Below are 27,418 nucleotides of genomic sequence, written 5' to 3' on the forward strand. Positions count from 1 at the left end.
CACTGTGTATTAAGAGAGGTTGAAGTTTTCTCCCCACTGGTTTTTGAATGTTATGATTCCTTGGATGTCAGATTTGTGTCCATTTTGTCTCTATGCAAAAGAATGGACACTTCAAAAACAGACTCCAAAGAGAGACTGCTGAACTCAAATTAATATGCAAATTAGATACAATTAACTTAGGTTTGAACAGAGACTGGGAATGGTTGGGCCATTACACTAATTGAATCTATTTCCCCATGTTAAGTATCCTCACACCTTCTATGGGTTATCTCGATTATCACTTCAAAAAATTTTTTTCTCCTGCTTATGATAGCTCATCTCAATTGATTGGTCTCTTACAGTTGGTATGACTGCTTCCAGCTTTTCATGTTCTCTGTATATATAAATATCTTCTTGCTGTATGTTCCAGTCTATGCACCTGATGAAGTGGGCTGTAGCCCACGAAAACTTAAATAAATGTGTTAGTCTCTAAGGTGCCACAAGTACTCCTGTTGTTTTTGCTTAAATAAATATATATCAATACAGTGTATCTTCCTGGTTAGCAGAAAGTAGTACCAGTTTTGTGTAAAAGCTATATTTACTTGGAAATCAACATGCTTTTTGGTTACCAACCAATGAGAATCAGCCTTTCTTTAGGGAAATAACTAAAAGGTACAAATGCAAAACAAGATTAAATTCATTTATTTAAATCAAGGCTTCTTCTTTGCTAATTTAAATCATGATTAAAATTGGTGATTTAAACTGCTTTGATTTAAATCAATCCACCCTGCCAATAACCCGGTGAAAGAGGAAATTAGTTTGCTTTGGCATGGTTTGTTCTTCACAAATCCACAGTGGGTATTGCTTACCACCCTATGATCCTCTAGGTGCTTACAAACTGATTTTTAAAATAATTTGCCTCATTATCTTTCCAAGTATCGAAATTAGGCTGACTATTCCATAATGCCTCCAGTGCCCTTCTCCAGATCTCTGTGACTTCTATGGCCATCCTCCATGAGTGCTTGAAGATAGTTGCTAATAGTTCCAAGATTGCTTCAGACTCATATTATTATTTTTTAAAAAGGTGATGCTACAGAAGTGAGTTCCATAGGGAAAAAATTCCAAACATAAGGCAGTCACACACACTTTAAAGTTTAACTATACATTGCTTGCATTCTAATTAAGTTTCTAAACATGAAGATATTTTTCAGTAAATGTATTTATAGTGATACAGTGGAGAAAATGAAGTTCCTTAGTAATTTTATGCTAAATAGCCCCCACTATACTGAGTTTTCATCAAGGGGGACAGTGTAAGTTTCTAACAAAGGAAAAAATATTGTGCCCTCTCACAGAGAGCTGTAACTAGAAGTTGAAATAATGGCCTAACATGATCTAACATGAAAGGAGTATGTAAGCATAGAAAGAAATCCGCAGCTGATCCTTCCTGAAAATGTGTTTATAAACTGTAAGGTTTTGTTTGGCTAATACCACAAATCAAAGATGGCAAGTTCAATTTTGGAAAAACAACAAAAAGTATTTTCCCTGAAATGCTGTAACTTAATAGCTGTAGTTTGATTACACACAGTTGGTGAGATTTTAAAAAGCATTCAACATCAGCCTAACTCTGCTCCCACTGAAGTCAATACTTAAATTCCCATTGACCGCAATGGAAGCAGATTTAGGTCAGTGATGGCCGTCACTGCCTATATTGTCCATTTACATTTCATGAGGATAACAGGAAGTTGTGGACATTTGTTGGAGAGTTTACGGAAAATTATAGTGATAATTTGAATCCATTACGCATATTAAATTTAATATCATACAATTTCATGCTGTTTTAAACAACAGCATGAGTCATATACAGAATCTGAAAGCTTAGTTCTCACTTTCCATGTTTTTGTTGATTTATGTCAACCTTAATGATAATTAAAGATAGTTTTTGGTATTTAATTAGTAGCGTATAATCTCTTAATATACAGTTTCAGGCCTTCTAGCAAAACATTCTAAAAGTTGCTTCTATAAAATCATGTAGAAACTCGCATTCAACACAAAATATATCAATTTAAAATGCCTTTATTGACTCTCATATTGTAAAAATGTAACATTTATAACAACAATTCTTGCCCTAAGGGCCTTGTCAGATTGTGCATTCAGCCTTTAAAATGCATGATTTGTAAGTCTGACAGGTTTTGAGATGTTTACAAATAATGTTAAAGGAAAGTTCAGCACATGATCTAGGTATGTAGCAAGATCTAAGAACTACAACGTATGTTAACAACTTTATGTAAACCACATTACATAGAAAAGAAGAATCAACTGCTCCCCTCTTTGGGCATAATTCCACAAAACATTTGATTTAAATCAATTGGAGTTGAAGGTGCTCACCGCCTTGTAGGATGAGACCCTTTTTTGTAACAAGCAAGTAACTTGTACAATTTTCGAATTATAGATCTCAAGGTGAGCTGGAAATAAAGGTATTAAAATTAGTGTTTACATTACATTTATTTATGAAGCTTTTAAATTAAAAGAGCTATTTATATCATGATTATGTGACATCTCAACACAACTCCAACATGCCAGCAGTGAGGTGCTTCCACACTACTTCCTATATTAATACCATTCACCCCAAAATAAGAGAAAATCCCTTACTTGTAATTCTTCTACATTAAGGGTATACAGTTCACATGACACCTCTATGGATTTTATACTTTAGGCAAATTACTAGTTGGAATTTGCATAGGTCTGCTTGGAGCTCTAAAATCACAGGATGCAGAGATGAATAAAAGATATATTAGGTCATCTAGTCCATCTTCCTTCCAGTACAGGACTGTTCTCTACAACACAGTTTTTAATGCATTCACCAGCCTAGTGTTAAATGTTGCAAAAAACAGGGCTTCAATCATTCCACTTGAAAGAGAATTCCACAGCCTAATAGATCCCTATGTCAAGAAACTTTTTTTGATATTCAACCTAAATCTTCCCTCACAGAATGTTCTTACTCTTTGTCCAGATTTCTAACTTCAGTATCCCTTCCACCACCCCATCTTCACTGATGTTCACTTTCCCCAACTGGAGAATTATCTGCAAATATCATTAATGTCTTTCACTTTCTTCCAAATCACTAAAGATCCTGATGAAGATAAAGTCAAACATCCATCCCTGTAGTACCCCACTGCTCTACTCATACTAATTTGATAAATAACCATCAATAACTATACTTTATGTACAATCCCTTATGCCAGTTTTCAATATAGCACTCAAAATTAATTTTGAAAATATTGTAAAATACTCAAATTCTTGTGAAATACTCAAATGTTTTACTAAAATCCAAACATACATTCTGCTTTCTTCATCTGCTAATTCTAGAATTCTGTCAAAAAAAAGCAATCCAGTTTGCTTGGTCTATCCTAACTTATGAGATCCCTGTGGCAGGAACTAGCGTTGTGTTATTAGCCTGTACAATGCCTACTTTACTGGGGTCCTAATGTCTCTGTTATGCAGTACCAATAGAAATAATAATTAATAGAAAAAATAATAATCTGGTAAATTCCTTCTTTATAAATGTATGCTATTCGTCATAGCCCCATTAACTCCCAGGGCTCAGGCTTTCAGAATTGCATATTGACAATCATGGTAATATTATGCACAAGCGATCAATTTGATGCCTAGCAGGCCAACAGCCCACACAATTACCTCAGTAGCACATGCAAATTATGTGAAGGTCTTCCCAGCTGATGGATTTTAATACTCTTCATCAAGTCACCTAACAGATAATAGTAGGTTGTCATCCTCCATGTGGACAGTTCTAGACAGGGATGAGACATGCACTTTGCCAGTGGGCAGGGCCGGATTTAGGGGCAGGTGGCCCAGGTGACTGAGGTGTCAGGCTTGGGGAGCACTGGGCTTGAGGAGCTGTTTTTGTTGTTAATGAGAAAAGGGAAAATGAAATGTTTGAAGTAAAATGTAATAGAAATAAGGTATTTAAAAGTTTAACAAATGGGGGTGTGTGGCAAAGATGTTCCTTGCCTGGGGCACCATTTGGTCTAGGGGCAGCCCTGCCAGTGGGCTTCAGCAGAGGAATGGTGAGACTGAAATCTTCCATTTCAGATTCTGGAGGGGAATGTGCTGTAGTAGACACAAAGCCCTTTGCCTGTTCCCCCAAAGCTTGATTCCTTCTGCTCTGTCCCCTACAAGATGTCCCTGTCCCAGTTCTGTTTCTTCCCCATCTCTTGCTCCTCTATCCAGTCCTATTCTCCTCCCTGATCGATTCTGCTCTCAACTCTTCAGGCTTTTAATTCCATTTCTAGTCTCCTTACCAAGCAAAATCCTAGTCTCACCCCTCCAGTCTCTGCATTGCAGCCCATCTTCCCCCCCTTCTCAATCTTCTTGCCCAGCCATTGCTAGTTATCACCCCCACCCCATCTCCATGTCCCTAGTCTCATTGCCCAGCCAGCCTTAGTTCCCCTCTGGCTCCTCATCCAACCTTTGTCTCCTTCCCCCATCCTTGCTGGTTCCCAGTCTCAGACTACCCCCCGCCAGCTTCTCATCCAATTTCAGACCGCCATCCCCCATTTCCTTCCTCCTAGCTCCTATTCAACTTGTACAGCCAGTCCTGGTTTCCCCATTACCCCTCCACCCCCATCTCCTTACACAGCCAGACCCCACTGTCCCATTTCATTCCTTGGCTCCTCGCTACTTCTCCATCTGGCTCCATATCCCAGTCTCTGCTGCCCTATCCAGTTTTGCCATCCCAATCAACTCCCTGCACCCTACTGAGGTCTGGCTCTAGTCCCCTCTGCACTGAAATCAGCCAGCTTCCTTCTCCCTGCTACCTGGGTCCTGCCAGATCGGGGCTCTGAAAGCACCGAAGAGAGCCTCTCTGCTTTCAGTTCCAGTGCCTGGTCTTGGCCTGGTCCACAGCTGCCCAGAGCTGCAATTGCAGGGAAAATCCTGCTCAGGCCCAAGCTGCAACATGTCCAGTGTAGGTGGAAACTTCAGGGAATTTAATTGTAAAGGATCAGAATGTCGTTACTGAGCAAGTGCGAACTTTGATTTTTTCAAAGGATAAGCAGCAAAAAAGCCATCCTCTGCCAAATTTCAAGTCCATGATGCAAAGCATGAGAGCACTAGAGCTTCTCAACCAAAAGGTCACCAGAATTTTTTAACATGGACAAAACAACATATTTCTCCCTAGCCTTGTTCTCAGAAACAGCTGAACTATTTTGGTTGAAAATTAAAACAAAAAACAAACTGAGACTGACAGCCAGCAGGGAAAATTTCAACCCAAAAATTTAAGTTTTGTCAAAATGAAAAGCCACTGAAAGCAGGGTCTTAAAATTATATATGTGCATACACTAATGAAATTCTTATGCTTCATCTTCTGTCCCATAACACCTCTACCTTCTGTCTCAGTTGAACATATTAAAGGTTCGTCAGGAACAAGCAGACTAAGCTTTAACTCATCCAAACCCTAATGACTCTTGCACTTCAAATGTGATACTGACAGACCTTGTGATCCGAAAGCTACTGTTCCTGATCAACAATTCATCTAGGTAGAGAATATGTACGTTGCTATGCCTAATGGCATTTCAGTATGATCCGGGCCCTTGATTTTTAATTTTTAGCAAAAATTTTCTGACTTTTATAGAAGCTATTATTGTTTTTTACCGATTTTCACCTAAATTTTTTACAACTCAGGTACAGAAAATACATATTATATTACAAAAATCCAATAGACGTGTTTATGTTCATAATAAATTAGTCCAAATGTAACTGTGACATTGTCTGTTAAACTAAGGCAGTATAGTGGAAGACACACACATATGCATGAAGATGCATATGTGTATAAACCCTAAAGTGCCAAACTTTAGAGAGACACCTGTCAGGGGTGGTCGGATAATAATTAGTCCTGCCATGAACTGGTCTAGATAACCTCTTGAGACCTCTTCCCATCCTGCAATTCTATGAACTTCCCTAACCTAGCTCCCAGCTCTGGAAGGAGAGATAGTGGCTCCGTATCCTGTCTGGTCCAGGTAATCAAGCCACCATCTCACCTTCTGGAGAGGGCACAGAAGCATAAGAAGTGGAGGAGGAAGCTTGAGAAGATGGCACCATTGCACTCTCTACCTCTTCAATTTCCGGGTCCATTCTTCTCTATTCGTTGCTTTCTTCTGTTCTCTCACCTCCCAACATCAACCCAGAAAACTGGGAAGTTAATTTTTTGCTCCAATTTCCACCGGTTATTCCATTTTTGTAACAAACACAGATAAATTCATGGGAAATTTTAGAGAGAGAAGGTGGGTGAGGTCCAATAAAAAATACTACCTCACCCTCCTTGTCTCTGTAAAATTCTGGGGCCAACATTCCACAACAACACTGCATACAACAAAACAAAAAACAAAAACAAAAGGCCCTGAACATGATTAATAAAGAAAAATCAAAATAAAATGATCTTCACCTCTAAGGGCAAGACAGGAATAGAATGTGGTGGGATTATTTGTTATAAATATATGCGTTCAAAGAACAAGAATTATAATTAAATATTTTCTCTTCTCCAAAGGTCTCAGTTATAACACATTTGCACCCTATGGAAAGTAAAATGCTCCGGAGATATCTTCAGAAAAATTGCTAACTAATACAAATTAACAATCTTGTTATAAATAATAACCAGTAGATGCGTAATTCACAAAGTGTCAGCTGGCTACAGTCAATATGGAGGAAAGATGGTTCCTGTGGTTAAGGCATAAGACAGGCTTCTATTCCCATCTCGGCCACAGACTTCTTGTATGACCCCATGTACATCACTAACTTCTCAGTCCTAGTTTTCCCATCTATCATAACAATCCTATGGAGATAACACTACCTTCTTTCATAAGCATGTCATGACGCTAAGTGAAGAAACGTCTGGAATGCATTCAGACAGAAAACACTTGAGAAGAATTATTTTACTGGCTATAGGTGAACCAGAACAAGAAAACAGCACCATTTTTAAATATAAAGGGATGACACAACCTATAAAGATACAACAAAACATATGAGCGAGCATCCTGAAAAACCAAAACCTAGAAGACAAGAAAGTTGAGCTACTTCCAACCCAGAAAGAAATTCTGCAGAACAGATAGACCAAGCCTGGAGCCGTGTTCTGATTCTGAAGAAAAGCAATAGTGCCTTGTGAACATATGCAAAGAACCTTACATGTCTGCTTTACAAGTTTCTTAAATACGGTTCTATTCAATCAAGTGAATTAGTTTCAAAAGGAACAAAAATCTAGATGGACATTCTTACAGGTTTAATTTGTTCCACATAAACGATCAGGCTCTTTTTTATAACAAGCTCATAGAAAAAGGACTATTTCTGGCTGGCTGGCTATGAGATAATGAGAAAAATATTAGTAGAATGATCACAATTGTAGTGAAACTCCCAGAATATAGTATTTTTGTCAGGAATCTATAATATGTCAAATTCCCCTTACACAGATATTATTGAATGCACAATAATCCAACAAAGCATCTAGTCTTGCTGCGAGGCAACTTTACTAATTTTTTATTATAATAATAATAAAATAAAAATAAAGCCTTCAGCAACTCCACAATCACAAATTTTAATCAAGCCGTATCATATTCTCCTTTCTTGGCAAGTAAGTGGAAATCAGGACTGTTTTGTGGGATTATGTCTCAAGTCACACTCAACAACTCCCCAGTACAGAAGGCAGGACTCTGCTCCTTGCTGCTGGCTACTGTAAACCAGGATAGCCCAAGTAGTTGTACAAATCAATGCTACTTTTTGAGATAATTAGTTGCTGAAAGCCTACAATGTATTCAGAACATTTATCTTAATATGAGCCTCCTAGACTAAGGATCAAATACCTTTTTGCATGGGCTCCTTATCGGCATCCACAGAGATCAATGAAGTCTCTAGTGAGTCCTGTGATATACCTGCAAAAATCTACACAATGGCTCTCAGGAAGGCCTTCAGACTAGCCTCCTGAAGTCCAGCCCAAAATCTGTCTCCTGGGAAGACAGAGATGTGATCTTGCTGGCTAAGACACTGCAGCATAACCCCAGAATATGTCAAAAGGCCTGGAGCAGACAACAATTAACCTCTTAGCAGTTCCTCTGATACCAAATGCATTAACATCACTTACCTCTTGGCACAAGCATCAGTAGTGCTCACACACGCTGTTTATTCATGGAGTTCTAAGCAGCTCCAGTGCCAGGACATCTATGTAGTCATTGCTAAGTGGGTGAGAGCAGTCATGCAGCCAATATTGGTCCAGCCATGCTGTCATAACTCATCAGCTTTACCTTTCAGTAAGTGAATCAAAAGGTCTAGTGTGAACAGAAGACCCTAGTAGTTCTGGAGTTTAAGGCATATATACATTTAAAGCATATAAGGAAAAGAAAGATGACCCACCAACAGTGTGTGCCTCAACACAAGCTTTGAGGAAGGCTCCAAAGCTTCAACTCTAAAGTGAAGAACCATGAGGGTACTGCACCATGACTTTGACTGTAACGAGATGTCACTTCATCTTGACACAATGAGGATTGCTCCATGGATGTCATTGCATCACCTTTGGGCCTATTATGCTAGACCTGCATTGACCCACAATTATTCAATGCTGGGATTTTTAAACCTCCACGGGTACTACCCTATACTTGGCTTATTTTGAGGGCTCCTTCCTTTAATGATGGACTTGCACCTGAAAACGCAAGGAAGCTGAGTAATGACATAAGAAACCCATCCAGGGCTCTGACACCTTGAGGCTAGAGCACGTCCCATACCATATTATGATCCTCCTCAAGGAAGTACAAGTACTAGCCATTTCTGCACTTAACACTGTTGTGCTGTTTCTCCATATATGCATTTACAAAACAATCCAAGTGGGACAAAAAAGATAACCACCTCCTCCTCCCCTCTGAAAAGGTAAAATAAGAACCCCCAACCAGTATTGAAAGTTATTTTAAAAACAGATAGGACACAGTGTGTCACTGATGCTTAGTAGATCAAAGCCTCCCTAGTCAACGCTGGTCTTCAAAATAACTTTACATTACATTTCTTTTTCCTTTTTTAAAAATACAGGACTCTAGTGCAGTGTGATTCCCCTCAGAGCACACATTCACCAGCGCAAGCCTCCTCAGCTGCAGCGCTTCCTGGATCTGGCCTCAGAGCATTCAGAACCCCTGTTCACACCGTGAGTTCCCCGCAGTGAATACCCCAGAATGGGACACCTAGAAAAGCCTTATACGATCCCCAAAGCAGCCCTGCACCCCACATCCACAGTCAGCAATGACTCTCAACCAGCTTGGAAAACAGAAGTGTTTATTAGTCATCAGGAACACAGCATAGAACAGATCTTGTTAGCAGAGAAATAAGGAACATTCACCAAAGTCCATTGTGGAGGGGGGAAATCCAGAACCCAGAGCTCTACCCCCGAGTCCCAGAGCAGGAGACTGACCAGCTCCCAGCTGCCCAGCCTTGGTCATGACCTGATGTCCCACCTCCTTCCTTTGTCTCTTTCCCAAGCAAACAGGTCACCTGACCTGTACCTCTCACTTTGTTTTCTAGCAGCTCCTGCTGATTCTTGCAGAGGATAGGCCCTAGACATCAATTGCTGGGATACAGAGTGTCAGCCATTGTCTGTGCCCAGGTAGCCAGACATCAGTCACACTTGCCTTCTTGGGGGGCTCTGCAATGATCACACACCCTTGTCCTACCACCTAGATACCTGAGTAACACACAGGGGAAACCTATCCAGACAAAACATTAAGAACTTTCCCACTTTGTCACATATACATAGACCTTTCACTTCTACACATCACAAAATGTAGCTCCAACAATCATTAAAATTCAACTTTGAACAAGTAAGGCCTCAGTCTGAATTTAAATTAAATGCATGTATAGAGATAAGGCTCCAACATTCAAAGGCAGAGAATTCCAAAGTCTTATTGCCTTGAAAGCAAGTATCATTATTCCTAAATATGTGACCTTTATGATGAAACAATTGTAGCTGCTGAATCAATTCTATGAAAAGGAACAGAAGGAACCAAAATGTTAGCTATGCAAAATATGTACCATCTATCATTTTACAATCCATGGAAGCGCTGTCAATCCATATATCTGGCAAGTTATAGGAATATTTGCCAGCTTTGTTTGAAATGCAGTCTTTCATTAACATATTTAGGGCAAAATTCTGCCTTTAATCCTTAGAGCCACATATGAGGGAATGCAAAGGAATCAACTTGGTGGACGGCTCGAGCCATACTACTGAATGCATCCTTTTGCTGCTCCAAAAAGCAGCTGAATGTGCCCATCTACAACATGCTATTGTCAAGCTTAGCCTAAATATTATGAGCACATAAAAACACCTAAAATAAATATTAGCTGGTTCCCTCACTTGACCTTGGTGTGGCAGTGAACATGACAGATGGGTCCCTTGGCAAGCACTCTGGAATGTCAGGTAGAAATCCTACCTTGCTGCTTCATGAAAGTGTAAGGTAGTATTGCATTTCAGAAGACCCTAGATAGCAAAGTTGGACACTAACACCAAACCATGCAACAGATTGGGTAACTGTGCACTAACCAGTCCATTAAGAAAAAGTTCATAAAAAGCTCTGTATAAACTTAATACACTTCAGCAGGAATGACTGGTTTCATTAGACTGATAGAGTTTAAGAAGGACAACCAATATCTATGGTTGCTGTTTCAATGACTTGCCAGTTTACAGAAACTTTTATTAACAGGACCTTTACTACCACTACCATTTTGGTAAATTACAAAGCAGAGCCTCTATGTTTTTCTTTTCTTTCAAAATAGTGTTTCTTTTGGGCAAATACATTAGCATAACTAACAACTTGATTCTATGCTCACATATGCAGGCACACATCACCTCTTGTTCTGAAAAGCACGTTCCTGTGTATGTATGTGCAACCTTAGCAGTAAATTTTAAGCAAGAGTGTTCCACCCACCACATAACAGAGTTTAATAGAGCCCCAAATCTTTTGAACTCCCTAGAATTTTCTGATCAAATAGTTTATTGTTCAACCACAGAAAACATGTACAATTTCATAAACGTTTCAGACTGCAAGTAGATAGTCTGGCAACAACTTTAAATAAAATGGGATTAACTGACTGGATTTCCTCAATGTTTAATCGAAGTACAGTAGAGAACACCATTTATCTGTGAAGGAATGGCAGAAAGAATGATACTGGATATATCAATGTAACTTTTCTAAAACAGAGAAAAATACTGAATTTCATTTAAGGACTTCTAATTTCAGTTTAGGAATGGATTAGTTACTCCAAAATATTTTTTTCGTAGAAAAAATATCTGTGGTATCAGCAATTTAGAAATTTAAAAAATTATATCCATCTTCATAGTATTGTAACAGTGTTATGTTCTTACCTCTTATGATTAAAAAAATGTAAGGGCTAAAATCACCTGGCCCTTATTATTATTGTATTTTAAAAAATAAACAGGATCCATTTATGACAATTTCCCTACCCTCAAAATGATTTATTTTTCTTTATTTTCATAATACTGACTGTAATTAGTTATGACACCCATTGTTACAACATATACTTTTGTCTCCTTTAATCAATAAATAGTTAAAAAGCAAAATAATACTAAATTCATCATCTAATTCTTATTACGTCATAGATGCTAAATGAAATGAACATGTGCAAAATGGTGTAGGATTATAGCAAATCAAGAAATACTGTTTAGGTAACAGTATTATTCCCTAGTGGTTTCACACTTGTGGTAGAAAAACTGATTCAGATAAGCCCTATGGTTGAAATTGACCTGGAAAAAACATGGTTTCTATGGATATCATTCAGAGATGGATATCCTAGTACAATATATATTTAGGGTTTTTTTTTTACATTTCTTAACAGGTTATCTGATGTATGTCGGGCACTAACAATGCCTGCAGAGGTATAATTTTATATACTATAGTATCTAACACACCATTTTATTCAGGAGCTATTTAATCATAGATATTGGGATGATGGTTACGTATGCAGTAATGAATCCAAATTGGATTTTTCCAGAGAGACTGTGTTCTATATTTTTTAAACTGTTAATATATTGAGTCTGCCACTACTAACAGTTGCTAATGTGAAAAGAGAATATAACATATATGTATATATTTTAAATAAAAATTAAATCTGTTATCAGAAGTAAGAATCTAGAGGCCTGACTCTGTTGTGACTATATTTACAACCACTGCCTCTACTTTGAGACCTTATACATCATGATACATTATATTACAACGCATTCCTGAAAAATGAGACTGATTGATATACATAGTGATAAATTATTAGCATTATGAATAGAGAAATAATTAAAGAGACTATAATCTCATTTGTTTACATTTTATAAAGCTTCAGTTTGGATTAGATTTACATCCTGATACCTTTTTGACACTAATATTTCAAACAAGTTTGAATCATAAAGGAATAAAGCATAAAGGAAGGGGAAACAAAGCTAAGTACCTATGTTGTTTTTTTTTGGCTTTTACAATATTACAGTGATGACTTGCAGATCTGGAACATAAACAGTCCATTTTTTGTTCACATGATATAAGGATAAAACAAATACAAAATATTTCAAAACAATGCCACACCCCTCTGATTAAATATCACTTAAAATATTTAGATAAAGCCTGAACAAATCAAACAAACATCTAGGCAGGAAATGTTGTTTTAATGCACTACCACTGTGCTATTTCAGAGAGCCTGAAAGCAGCCTAACTTGAGAATTCAATCAAGCATAACCTAGTATAATCTCATTGCCATATTTGCAGTTAATGAAAGCTATTTAAATCTGTGACATTTTTACTTTTATAGAAGGTTAAAGCAAAAATTATTTGTTTCACTAATAACACAAACATGCAGTAAATGTAAAATTTTATTATTTTGTTTATCCTTACTGTCTATCAATCAATGTACAATATTAAAAGATTACTCTTCTGCTACTCACTATTGCTCCAGGATTTCAGTAAATATTTGATACTGATTTCAAAGAAGCCTGAATCCTGCTGGCTAGCCATGGCTGCTGCATACAAAGAGGCTTCTATAATTCTGAGCAGTTGAGGTGGCAGGTACTATGTATGTAGATGTAACTGTCACCAGTTAGTGATGTAAACGAGGGGTCAGAAGAGGAAATGAAGTCTCTGTAGATCAACTTCTTCCGTGGTAGGTAAGCCCTCATTTAATACAACAATAACAACAACAACACACCATGAGATTCTCGTCCTCTGCTCCTCCTTCAGGGCTGGTACTTAGCTTTATTTGCTGTATTTTTTTTCCCCACCCTGCAGACATTCAATAGGAGCTTTCATGTTCTCCATTCCACAATGAATCAGATTTTTGCAGCTTTTCCATAGGCTCCATTTAATATATGTACTGTACCAAAGCAGCTGTTGTATAAAACAATTAGAATGTCTCCTTGAAGGGTGTTTGAGCTGGCCTTCTAATAGCGTGCAATCTGCCTATCTGAAGGCTTTTTCCATTAGAAACTGACAGACTGATCGTATGCACTTCCTCCTGCAAGCAAACACAGAGTATCAACTTGAAGCCCTACTGAGAATGTCTCTTCTGCAGCTGAAGGAATTTCACAGGTTCTGTTATTCTTTTCTTTTTAGAAAAACCTCTAACCAGTATTGTATATATGTGTTCTGGTCAGCTGCTTCTCTTCAGTCCGTTTCCAAGAACAACACACTGTATTAGACACAACTGCATCATGCTGCGGTAAAGCAAAGCTGCACCCATCTATCTGATTGCAGTGACGTTTTAAAAAAGCCCATCAGTCAGCCCAGTTGCAGAAGGGAAGCACTTGCACAACAACCAGACATTTAAATGGTTGCTTGTTCTTTTCTTCCACAGCTAAAGAAGAATCTCAGTTTGATGTCATTTTTGTCTTGAGTTAGACTTTTATAAGATAAGAGACAGAAAGCTGAATTCATATTGGGAAATAAAACAGGCAGCTAGTTGCTTATTTCACCCTCTGCATAGTCTACACTAAATTTGATTACTAGCTATAATTTACCTTTTTCTTAAAATTTTCTAATAATTATAATACATCAGTATGCACAATTTGCTAATAATGAAGAAGCAGCATCAGTTTTCCAGTGGCTTTTTGCTTCCTGAATTCTTGGTATCATATTTCCTGATTTCTGTTTGCCTGGTTTTACCATTATTTCTTCTCTCACCTAGTGGAATAAATAGTGTACTGTCCTATAATGTTTAAACAGACATATAGCATCTCTGTAGTGGATTCATACAACAACATTGTGAACTGTTGGATTTTGAGAAACTTGGTTCAATCAAGTGCACAGAAAAAATTATCTTCAGATTTAAATTCCAAGTGATATGCATTTTATCAGATTACTTTCCCCTGAAAAATGCATAATTATACTGAAATGTTTCATAAAATACATAGACTATTAGGGAAAAAGCCAACAAAAATCATCATTCTAGAACTTATACTTTTTTTCCCAATCAAATGCAAAAATACACATAGAAAAAGATCTTTTTACATTGTGCCTACTGGTCTCAGAAGAAAATACAAAGATGACAAGTCAAGGCATTTTTGAGCTTTCTCAGACAAGATAGGAACCCAACCACCAGAGAAAAACTATCCCGCTACTTTATTACAGTCCTTTATTTTACTGTATTCAACCTCTTTGTTAAAATCAGACTTACTTTATACTGTTAGTTGATATTTATTCTTTTATCAATGATGCTTCAAATAGCATGATCCACTCAATTAACAATCACATCCGAGTTTAACTTCTGATCAACTTACTTATTTAAAAGAAAAATATATCAGGTATAGCCAGTTAAAATCATACTGAATCTTATTATTAAAGGAATTTGAAATATAAAACACCAGATTTGAAGATGTATTTAAATGTATTTTGATCCTATTTAAATTTTTTTCAATATACATTTCACTCTAATATTAGAACATCTAGAGATAACAGCACATTTTTGGCAACATCTCGGAAACATTCCTAAAACAGCTGCAACTAGCTGAAATGGCAGTAACAGCAGCACTCTACTTCAGATCCGAAAGAAATTCTCCAAATTGGCTTTAACTGGACTAAGGTTTTTAAAAATACATAGGTTCTGTTTTCTTCCACATTAAATTCATTTCTGGTATCTCAGAATCTTATTATGTAGTTCAGTAGCTGATAACCTGACTAGCACAATACAGAATCTTGAGGTGTAAAAGAACTCTTTTTTGATTAATTTTAGAGTCTATGTATTTACAGTATACCAGGAACATAGTATACATGTTTTTGTCTATGACAGCATGTATATTAAAGAGTCCTAATATAACATATTTTACCATAAAAAGGAAATAAAAGATCAAGAATCTGAGTATTTTCACAGATCTGCTATGATAAATTGCCTATTTCAGTCACGTACAACTACCTTCAAGCCAGTCCCTATTCTCCTGCTGTCTTGTCCACTTCCTGTGCTCTCCGGGCCTTTTGGAGAGCAGATATCCAGGAGTCTTGGGCAAAGGGACTAACCCCACCATCTGGAATAGCGCCAACAGTAGAAATGGTCTTCAGCATATGGGAGGCTTAAGGGACTAGCCCTACATGAAAATCAATGATGCTCTCATGGTCAGTACTCTGTCTATGCACCAATTACTGTGATTGCCATAAACCTATGTTCTCCTACTAAACTTTTGAAAATGGTCTTCAAAAACAATTACCCGATAAGAGAAAAAGAATGGGAAAAAATCCATAGTGTGTTTAAATCTTCATTATTACTATTTATGATAAAGAGTCATGTATGCTGTTAAGAACTGTATATTCTAAGCAATACTTACAAGAATTCTTAAAACAGCTCCACTTAAATGAAGCTGTGAGTACAGCATAGGCCTGCAGCCTGATCAGATACAATCTCTAAAGCTCATTTTAGCTTTAATGTGGAGGGAACTATGTGGTGCCAAGACTTTTACATTCTGAACACAAAGAAAGTGCAATTTGAGGCTAAACACAAGAAGTAGAGGAGGCCTCTCAGTAGGGTGACCGTATTTCCCTGAACTGAAAGTGGGGTGTGTGGGGCTGAGCTGCCTAGTGTTACCACTCATCCCTCGCACTCCCACAAACGTTCCTTCATGCCCCCAATACAGCCAAGTAGCAGAGATGGAGGAAAGAGGGAAGAGGAACGGGGATGGGCTGGGATCTGGGCAGCAAGGCAAGGTGTGAGTGTGTGGGTGTGAGTACTTTTGGGCTCATAGCCAGGAGGTGAAGCTATTGGACTATGATCCATTTTAGCAGTATGATGTTCCTTTGGCGGCTGGGAAAGCAGATGTGCAGGAAGGCGCCTTCAGGTTGTGGGAGGGACCAAAGAGATTCCAGAGAGCAGCCCCGGAGAAGTGGGGGGCGGCTGGGATACAGAGCTGCCATTTCAGACTGGGAGTTGGCAACTCCTGGCTGTGGAGGAAAGGGGGAAGAGGAGTGAATGACAAGGGGCGGGTCACTCCCAGCCGGTGAGAGGAGTGGGGAAAGGAGCAAACAAGTGATGGAGGACCAGAGGGTGAGGGAGTTGCTCCCAGACAGTGATACAAAACTTGGGTGTGGGGAGATGCCCTCCTTAAATGGTGCCCCTGCTGGGATGTGGCAGAAGCGGGCTATTGGAGGCAGACTGGGGAAGAAAAGAAGCCTGTTGGGGTGAGAAGATGTAGAGGGTTTTGGGGACTGGCTCTGAAGGACAGTGGATGGGGAGGAAATGAGGCTGGGTGGGGGCTGCAGAGACCACTTGGGGGGGAAAGAAGGGGCTGAGGGGCAGGCCATGCCATGTTTGGTGCCCTGGCACAAGCAGATGCTGCGGGACCTGGTCGTTCACTCACCAGCTGGGTTGCCCAATAGGGCCTAGGGCCCACAGATCATGGCTCCATGGCCCAACTGGAGAAGATTTTGAATTAGGGCCCTGACTGCGCTGCCCACTGATTGGGCAGCAGAGTGAGTACATGACATCCCATTACTCCTTGATTGGAGGGGCAGGGCATAGGGGAGACACATCACCCAGGCTATGCCACTTACCCCCTTCCCATAATATTCCTCTGTGCCCCCCAGGAGGGTGCACCCCACTTTTCTGGCAAAACAGGACAAATGCCCAGTTTTGCCAAACAAGTCAGGATGTCAGAAACAGGGCTTTAAAAGGGCACTGTTCCTGCCAAAATGGAGTGTGTGGTCACCCTACCTCTCCGGACCATGTCTGAAGCAGACCATAGGAGCAAACTAAGTATAAACTAGATTTGAGAGTTTTGTGTATGTGTAATACAGTGGACTAGTGTACTTGAATGTATCTCCCTCTAGTGGCAGCTACTAATAATTAAAACTGATCCTTGATTTCTACTAACAGAATGACTCCTTAAGCACAGGTAGCAGGGGATTGTGCTTTTCGTCCTTAATTACCTTGTTTCAATCCCCATTGATAAACCATAGTGTTTGTATTTGTCAGAAGACATATGAACTATCTAATACGCTGTCATAGTATAAAACTGGTATTCTGGATTGGCTGATCTAGGGCTTGGAGTCAGATCTAGGACTTAATCATGCAAGGTGTCAGTCTGAGCCAGTGGTCCTCAACCTTTTTGTGGCCAGTAGCACATTCATGTTTTCAGAAGAGTGTGGCAGGCACCAGCAATTTTTCAAGGCTTATTTTGTATTTGTACATTAAATAATATGAAAAACAGCTATTTAATATTACATAATATATGAATTGCTAAGATAAGAAAGGTAATTTTACATGTAAAAGATATTAAATTAAATTATTCGGCAACTACTTTTTCACCTTACCATGTGAATTTGCTCTTTTTTATCTACCTGTAAAAAAAATTAAGGAGTTTTTACAAAATAAATATCATAAACAGTTTTCATCTTATTTATTTTAAAAAAGTAAAACATTGTTTAACTGCTGGTCCAAATATATTTATTATTCTTACTTTAACATACAATGAAGCCTGCAGCCCTGGAGTTCTCTGTCCCCAGCAGGCGCGGGGCCATCGCTTCTATCCGGCTTAAGCCATGGCCCAGTGCCTGCCAGAGACAGAGAAAGCTGGCGCCCACAGCCTGCAGCCCTAGAGAGAAGGGCCTAGCAGGCATGGGACCTCAGCTTCTCTCCGCTGCTGGGCACTAGGCGGGCACACACAAATGCCCTGGCGGGGGCCATGGCGCCCGCGGGCACTGCGTTGGGGACCACTGGTCTGGGTCCTCCAGCCCTGACCCTCAAAACACTGAAGCACGCACTTAAGTTACTTGTTTATTTAAAGTACCAGCATAGTTATTATCAGTTAGTAAGCTATCACAGACATCATGGTGCAAGTGGGTCTTGAGGAAAGATCAAGAAGATCAAGAACCAGCATACTGGCTTTACAAATTAATCTAGGGAGGGAATTCTATGAGTAAAGAGTAGCATGGAAGAAAGTATAAAGGTGCTCATGTGGGAACTGGACAAGAAAGTGATGGAGGCTGGCACCGTTGGAGGAGAGGAGAGATGGGAATGTGTGAGAGCACGATGATATATTTTGTTGTAGAGAAATTAAACAACTGTCTATATTTTGAATTGTATATTTACTTTCAAAGATCTCCAGACACTTTTTCCAAACTAAATTAACCCACATGAACCATTTCCCCACAGCAATACACCCTGCTAAATCAGTATAATAAATTCATACTTTTTTGACTAAACTGTAGGACAAAAGGCAACTAAAAGACAACACACTTCTCAAAATTATAACCAATAGAGCTGGAGAAGACAAATTTTTTTAGTTTTTTGCTACATTATGATTCTTTTTAGAACTGTTTCATTGAATTAGTTTTTGAAAGCACATTAAAAATCTACTATATCACAAAACAAACATAATGGAATTCATAATACAGTGTGTAATGTTTCTAGCCCCAGCCCATCTGCAAGAATTTCATTCATTTCAAATGGGCAACCTTTGCCTTTATGAATTACGAAGTCTTCACTTTCCTCACATTAAAATATTTAGCAAAGCCTTTTTTTCTGCCTCTCAAATGCATCCAATTTAGATTTACCAAATACAAAAATCTGCATAGTACTAACCAAGTCAAACTAAGCGTTAAGCACGCTGTATGCACACGTTGTATTAGTAGTGTCCTCACTTGAAATTCAGATCACAAATTTCATCTGAGTCCATTCGAATTTGTATACTTATACAGGCATTCATGATCGTTACATAGTAAAAGAGAAATTCAACTTGCCAAAATCCAAATTCAGAATATAGATTTATACTGAACCTATGCACAAAACAAAATGACTGTCATTAAGCTAAAACCATTTATTTACCTCTGATAGGCTGTAAACTAAGGTGACAGTAATACTGTTCAGTTTTTATGTCTCAATCCAGGTATAGTTTTGCTGCACCATTTTGTCTTCTGTTTATAATTATATGTCAATATACTGCCACTTAGTGGTAAAAAGCAAAACATAAGCAAAGAAACAGAATAAAGATGGCTGACTAATGACAGTGAGAGACAAGGTGGTTGAGGTAATAGCTTTTATTGGACCAACTTCTGTTGGTGAGAGAGATTAGCTTAAACACTCATAAACTGAAAATAGAAGTGTAGTAAGTAATAAGACAGATGTGCTTATTCACTTTCAAAGAAACTATATCAGACAACTAGGCGATTTGGGTACCAGTAATTTAAAGTATTTTAATAAGAATATTATTTTACAATATTTATTTTAACACCTTTGTTCTAATCTTGGCTTGGACACTGAACTGATGAGCATCTTGGGCAAGTCGTAAGTGATCTGTAACTCAGCTTCTCATCTGTAAAATATGGCTGATAATAAAATCAACCTACAGTACCTCCAGGGGGTGCCCTGGAAGATTAATGTTGGAACAGTGCTCTGAGGAGACAAACTGTTACAAATGTTGTTTTTCTTGGTTGTGCCTTGTTTTGAAGCTGTTAGACTGGATGTACACACTTAGGAATCTGTAGCTGCTTCAAACATTTTTTCTAGCTGACTGATAGTCACAAGTAAAATCAGTCAACCAGGGATGAACTTATACTGCTCTCCCAGACCCACCACAAACAATATACGTTTCTAAGTCCATCCTACAAACCCAGTTTAAAATTCACAATTTTACCAGTTAGAGTAGGTTTGGGTAACACATAAAAAAGGTGCAAGCCTCACTCAAAATAGGGTGCAGATTCTGTAGCTGCACAATATGCAAAGCTTACATAGCCTACATGGATCAGCAACCATACAACTATTTGTGTAGCATCCTCTCACTGCTCTACACCCTGCTCAGCTTCCCAGCAAGTTATTTTCCTGTGAGAACAGGCCTGTGGTGTACCTGTAAACCAGCATTTTTCCCTTCCTAGTTTTACTACGAATTCTTGTGTGTGTGTGTGTGCGCATACAAAATAATAATAATTAACATGCTTGACAAATGTCCCAATATGCCTGGGAATACGAAGCGGTTCCACAGCCAAAATTTTCAGAAATGGCCACTGGTTTTGAGCGCCTCGATTTTTGGATGCCCAGATTGAGAGACAGGATGGGTACCAATAATGAAAGGCTGCTTAAATTATTGGTTCTATGTTACCAGAGTCCGTACCAGAGCAACGAGAACCCAGGAGTTGTTCATTCTTTTTTAAAAACTTTTTCCTTTTTGTTTTCTTAATTATTAAAGTTTCTTCCTTTCTGACTGACCTATTTGGACATTAACATCTTAGAAGTCTAGCTACTGTATTCTCCACCACAAGTATTCTTCTGATTGTGTTGCCCCCTTTGCTCCATCCAATATACCAATTTCAAATGTCCATTCTCTCACAAGTAGTTAATGCTATCAAAATTTTTGCAAGGGATATTAAACTTCCTGCTTCAGGGTGTGAGCCAATCTTTATCTATTAAAGATAAGTGTTAGACCAAATGTGGATGTCTTACACCTTCCTGTTACTTCTGGAACTTGCTATTCTTATGGAGACTGGTTATTGAACTCAATGGGCCTTGTGTCTGACCCAGCATACCAATTCCCGTGTTGTTCCAAACATCTACGCACTTTCCTCCACACTGACTTTATGCATGAAATGGCCTCCATGAACTAATCCAAAAGGCTACTACCTTCTCCTCAAGACCCATTTCTGCTGCAAGCGTTCCAAGAAATCAGATATCTAATAATGGCTAAATTGAGTAGTGAGTAGGGACAGATTATATCTATCTACCTATCAACAATTTACAAAAAACAACAACTTCCAAATTATTTGGAAGTATCAAGTTGTGCACATATCTAAACAAGACAGCTGTATGATCTTATTGCCATTACTCTCATCCTCCCTTTCCTACTTGGCTCCTATAGTTTCTTACATTCATTTGTTGTGTTCTGTTTCAAAGTATAATGTAAATTCTTCTGGGCATGGACCATCTATGCCTTTGTGGATGTACAGCATCTAGCATATTAGGGCCTTTGGACATTATCAGATAAGTAATGGGGAGGTCTTATTCAAAATGCTATGCTCCAGAAGAAAAGCTCAAGTACAGCTTAAAATATCTGAAGTCTATTTCAGATTTGTAATGCAATCTGGTTATCTAGAATGATGATCTCGTTACACACCACTTGTTTCAGGGTGGAGAAGAAGGAATTCCAAAAACTCAGAATAGCTAAAGAGAAGTCCCCACAGGATCCTGAAGCTTTTTTTCTTCTTCTCCTCATTATGCAACTGGTAAAGCCTGGCATGTACTTACCTACCCTGTGTTATTTTACCTATTGTGTTTAGTTGCTATGAGTTTGAGTCTGCACTGCATTGCCCCAATGAAGTTATTTACATATGTCCAAAATGTGCATAAAATGCAAACAAATCAGAATTCTCCACAAACTTCCACCACAAGTAGTTTTAGACCCACTTTGTACATATTGACTACATCATTGTACATAATGACTACACAGGGTTTTTCAGTTGTGGGTTATCACATGGGACCATGGGGTTCTTGCCCAGGGTCTCATGCCCAGGGGTTCCACTCAATTTGGGGGCCCCTACAAGAGCACCAGAACTCTGACCCCATTCTCTGCTCCTCCTTTCCCCCAGGGTCCTGTTGCCCTGCTCCTCCTCTTCCTTCTGATGCCCCACCCCCTGGCCAGAAGCAGGAGCCAGGCTATCATAGCGTAAGCATATTCTCCCCCACTCAAAGAACCGGCCTGAGGCCCTCTCCCACCTCCTGCATACAGAGCTGGCCTAAGCCCTCCTCCTCCCGCATGTGGACCAAGCCATTTGCCCGAGTCCCGCTCATGCCCTGGGCGGGGCTGGCCAAAGCCTCGTGGCTCACCTCCCCTCCCACCCCCTTTTTGGCAAAACTGAGATTTGTCCCATTTGTTGTTGCTAACTGATGATCAGTTCGCAAGAGCATATGGGACAAATGCCCAATTTTACCAGTCAGGACATCTGGGGCAGGGCTTAAAAAGGGGACATTCTCTCTGGGGCACCTGGCACCTGTCGGAAGACAGGATACTGGGCTAGATGGACCTTTGGTATGACCCAGTAGGGCCATTCTTATGTTCTTATATAATGTAGTTAAGTATTTAATGCAGTACATGATATTATGACATAATTAGAAAGCTTGAGTTGACCTCACACGTTATATATTTTCCTCTTGATTTTTTATGTATTTTAAAAAGCAGCACCTTTTATCTCATTAAAATTTGAGGAAGGCTCATTGATGCAGCATATTAAAGTATATTATAAGTATTTGAAACAGAGGTTCCCAAAGTATGGGGCAGGCACCCGGCCGGGGGGCATGGAGGACTGCCTGGGAGGGCTCAGTGGAGCCCAGAACTATCTCAAGGGGGCAAGGAGGGAGCACTACCCAGACCCTCCCCTCCCCAAGCTCTGCTCTGGCCCCACCCCCAGCAGCATCCCCAGCTCCTAGCCCCAACATTGGCCCGGCTGCTGGCCCCAACCATGGCCCAGCTGCAGCTCTGTTCCTGGTCCTGAGCCAGCTCCCAGCCTCAGCTGCTGGCTGTGGTTCCATTTCCAGCCTGGGGCCAAGGCTGGGAGCAAGGCTAGGAGCAGAGCCACAGCTGGCCGTGGGACAGGCTGCTGGCCCCACCACAGCCTGGCTACAGTTCTGGACCTGCCCCCAGCCTCAGCCCCTGTTGTGGCACCGCTCCCGATCCCAGACCCACCCGCAGCTGTGGTCCCGGCCTCAGTCCCCTTACCTCTGTGTCCCCCCCTGCAGCCACTGCCCCGCTCCTGGCGGGGGGTGGGGAGGGTGTCTGGGAAGGCATGGACAAGTGTAAGGGGGGGCACAACCATCAAAAGTTTGGAGACCACTGATTTAAATAATTTCAACAGATTTTTGTAAATTTAGACCTTAACACAGGATATGAATTTCAAATATAAATTTAATTAAGGTTTATTTTTAAGAAGAAAAATGTATTTAACTTAAATTTTAAAAAATCTATTTTTTTTAAATCAACAATTCTTAATTGCCTTGTGGATGTAAAGACTCACTAGGAGCCATGCTGCCATCAGAGCCAGTGCTGGACAGAATTCAGTTTCTGGACATGGAGTTTGAGCTGTATCAATTGCAGTAGTGCTCAGTGACACTGTATCCTTTGGACTCCCAACAGGTCACTAATGTATGACTTTTGCCTGAACCTCTCTTCCATACAGGCAAGGAGTGTCATCACTAGACACCAGCTAATTTGATAAGCTGAAAATGCATTACCAGTACAGAATAAAAACTTTATGACGTTAAAACTGCTCCAACAGTGCAAGACTATTTTCCTGTTATAAGAAGATTACAGTTCCAGCACTAAACCACACTACAGCTTTGTGCTTGGGAGAAAAAAATGTGTTTTTTTTTCTCTTTATGGAAATATTTGTTATTTTGATTCAGCATTTTAGTTTTAGGTGTAAAATATCATTTTCACACAATGGGACTCTGTACACACATACCTCCAAACATTCCCAGGGGCTAAAGCAGGACAAGTCCTGCTCCAGGGGAGTAGGTTGGGGGGAGGATCAGGTGATGGCAGGCTGGGGGAGGGCAGTTGCAGAGTGAGCCCTCATCCCACAGCAGTGGCTGCTCTGCCTCCTGTCTCATGGGGGTAGCAGGGTTCAGTTCCCCACTCTGTGCACTGCGACCTGGCCCCTGGCATTTGAAGTCTCAGCACCACTCAGGCTGGGCCCAAATCTGAGCAGTGCTGTGACCTATGTGAGCAGGGCCAGGTTGCAACACCTGGATTGGGGAGCTGAACCCAGAGAGCCCTGTGGGACAGGAACTGCTTCAACCAGGACAGAATGCTTTGGGGGTCAAAGCGGGACAATCCCACAAAACCCAGAACTATTGGGAGGGGGTTATGCACGTATTAGGAACCATGTTAGACTAATAGTGTGTGATTCCAACTGCATTTTATACATAGGAACATATGACAGTACAGTGTGATATAAAATTTTATCGACGTGCATTTGGAGATAGTGCATTAATCACAAATGGTAACCCCAAAACCGTGCACATTCATACAGTCACCCCAGCGATGGCCGGAAAATAGAGGAAAAAAAACTTTTATGATAATTTAAAAGATATGCTTTTCAGGGAAATTGCATTTTCAACAAAATTTCCCAACAACTCAAATCCACATGCATGAGGAACATTCTTTTAAGTCACTTTTTAGTGCTGAGCTATTTGTTATTTCCAGAAGCAACACTATTAAGCACTCTAGTTACTAATTGTGAGAGGCATTGCTTCCTGTGATGTCAATTCACAAATTCATAGGATTAAATCCAGAAGGGACCATTATGATCATCTAGTCTGACCTCTTGCATCATAATGCAGGCCATAGAATTTCATCCTTTAATTTCTCCATCGAGCCTATAACTTTCAGTTGAGCTTGAGCAATTCAGTGCAGCCAGGCAACACAGTAAAGGCCTTTTGATGGCTCTTAGGTACTAACTGGATCCAGATTAAGATGTTTTAGAAATTGGTAAAACACATCAAAGTATTCAAGGTACCAGACCCAGTTTCCAGGACATGTACTGAACATCCTATATGTACACAGTTGCATAGACTGTAATAGATTAATCATTTAAATCAGGGGTTCTCAAACTGGGGGTCGGGACCCCTCCGAGTGTTGCAAGGTTATTACATGGGGGGTCGTGAGTTGTCAGCCTCCACCCCAAACCCTTCTTTGCCTCCAGCATTTATAATGGTGTTAAATATATAAAAACGTGTTTTTAATTTATTAGGGGGGTCTCACTCAGAGGTTTGCTATGTGAAAGGGGTCACCAGTGCAAAAGTTTGAGAACCACTGATTTAAATACCTCTATTGGCATCATTAATAATTTTAGGTAATATACAATGATATTAAAACATTTATGCTAATGTACCCATCTGTCTATATAGGAAAATAATGATATTAATAAGCAGTTGCTGGGGTAAGAGCTCTGTTTGTATTTTCGGATTTCACTAACATAACTATTTAGAAATTCTGCAACGAAATAGTACATTTAAGATCGAAGGATCTTCATTGTATTACAAAAATTTTAACGTTGGTTTAGGCCCAAATTTTGACCTTTCAATATAAAATCTTTAACAGATCTATAGATGAGAAGTTGTATTAGGAATCCTAAATACCATCAACCCAATTCACCCCTTGAGTTCTGCAAGGGTTAACTGCCAGCATCCAGGCTTTGAGGCCTACTGGCAAAAAGTCTGCTATGCACAAACCTGCTGTGCAGGGGGCAGGAATCAGCAAGTGGTGTCTGGAGGAGAGCAGGACTAGCCTCAGAAAAGATGGGGTCACCCTAACTAAGAGATCTACTGATTCGGCATTTCTTCAGCGTAGATGCTCCATGGGCACATGGTGGGTAACGTGCACTTTTGTGCCTCAGGAGTGTATCTGCCCTTGTATTTGTTTGCAACCTTGCAAAGATAGAAAATCATGTATTATCAATACCAGAAATGTTTCAACTTAAACTTAACGTTATATATAAATTTTTCTATTTCTAAATTATTTCCCTAGAGCTACAGAAAGGGAACTCCAAGCAGTGGCCTCATCATGCCAAATCCAGCTTAAAACTAACGCTGTCTACTTAACACTTTTGAAAACACAATCGGGAAAGTGCTCTTCATAATGAAATACATTTATAATATATTAAATAAACTGAATACATCCTATCCATCCAGTATCTGGCATCTGTACCGAGGGAAAGGAGGTGCTTATAAATAACATTGAAAAGTTAATCTTAATAATAATAGTAATAAATAACAAGCAGTTTAAGCAAACATCATAAACATCAGTGTTCATAGTATGTATATACATATCCCTTCTCAATATCTTAAATCATTTTTTCCAGTTCACAATAACTCTTATATATCATGATTATCTAAAAAAATCTGAAATGTGTTTTTGTCTCTTTACAAAAACAGTTTAAAAAAATTTTTTTTTCAGAAGGTCATCCTAGGCAGCAGACTCTGAATAGTCTCCTGAAAACTAGAAGATATCATTTTCACAGTAGGGCCTTACAAATATGAACAAACCATAAAATAACAATGCAAATCCAAATTACAGTGATTTTTCATAATTATTAAATGAAGAACATCTCCTATGGGCCAGAATTGCTTTAAAAAGTAAACAAAAGGGAAAACAATATCAATGAAGATAATGCCATTTCTTCACTATCTCTGTTGGAGGAAGCTGCACTAGAAGCTACTCTGCTATCTCAGTGCCATACCAGAATACTACTATATATCTGATTTTTAGTTAGCCCAAAGTGCTAATTCTAAACTATTAAAATTTATGAGTGACTATGGCTGCTATCTAGCAGCTATTCTAATATTATTCACCCTTGCATTATGCACATGGTATCCATGCATACTCAACCCAGGACGTGCATACCCTTACTGTACAGCAATGGTTCTCAAACTGTAGTCCATGAACCACCAGTGGTCCGTGAGCTCCATTCAGGTGGTGCACAGATAGTTCCCTTTAAAGGTGCGTGCCTGGGCGGCCACACATGAGAAAATGAAGGGCCACCCATCTAATTAGTGGAGCTGTGCAGGTATGGCTCCTGGAGAAGACGCACATGTAAGGTGAGGTAGTGCCCTGGGGAGGAATAGGAATAGGGGAGAGAGAGGAAGGGGGGAATTTGGGATGTGCAGGGCTGTGGCAGCCAGCCCAACTTTAGGAGATGGGACCAGCACAGGAGACCAAGTGTGCACAAACTGAAAACTCGTGTATATGCCTAGCTGCTCTCCAACTACTTTCTCCACAGCTTTTTTACCACACTAGCACATGGTACATGAGATTTTCTGGGACCGGGCTAGGCAGCCACTGATATTTCTTTCAGGATTGTGCTCAACATATATTCAGGTTAATTTTTAAAAAATTGATATTATCCAAATGCTTTTAGTTCATGAAGTGATATTTTAGCAACAGGAT

General features: G+C 39.6%; 1 protein-coding gene across 2 annotated transcripts in view; it reads right to left on the bottom strand.

Moving 5' to 3' along the window:
* Positions 1 to 27,418, bottom strand: part of FRY (FRY microtubule binding protein) — a 343,127-nt gene that overhangs the window by 294,546 nt on the left and 21,163 nt on the right. The window contains exon 1 of one of the 2 annotated variants that reach the window (XM_032795968.2): positions 12,959 to 13,683. The exons of the other annotated variant lie outside the window; for it this stretch is intronic. Coding sequence (XP_032651859.1) covers positions 12,959 to 13,028 — 70 coding nt within the window. The 5' untranslated portion in view covers positions 13,029 to 13,683. Of the gene's footprint in view, positions 1 to 12,958; positions 13,684 to 27,418 lie in introns of those variants that run through there. 2 annotated transcript variants of the gene reach the window in all.

The sequence above is a fragment of the Chelonoidis abingdonii genome, chromosome 1, assembly GCF_003597395.2.
Source record: "Chelonoidis abingdonii isolate Lonesome George chromosome 1, CheloAbing_2.0, whole genome shotgun sequence".
Lineage (NCBI taxonomy): Eukaryota > Metazoa > Chordata > Testudines > Testudinidae > Chelonoidis > Chelonoidis abingdonii.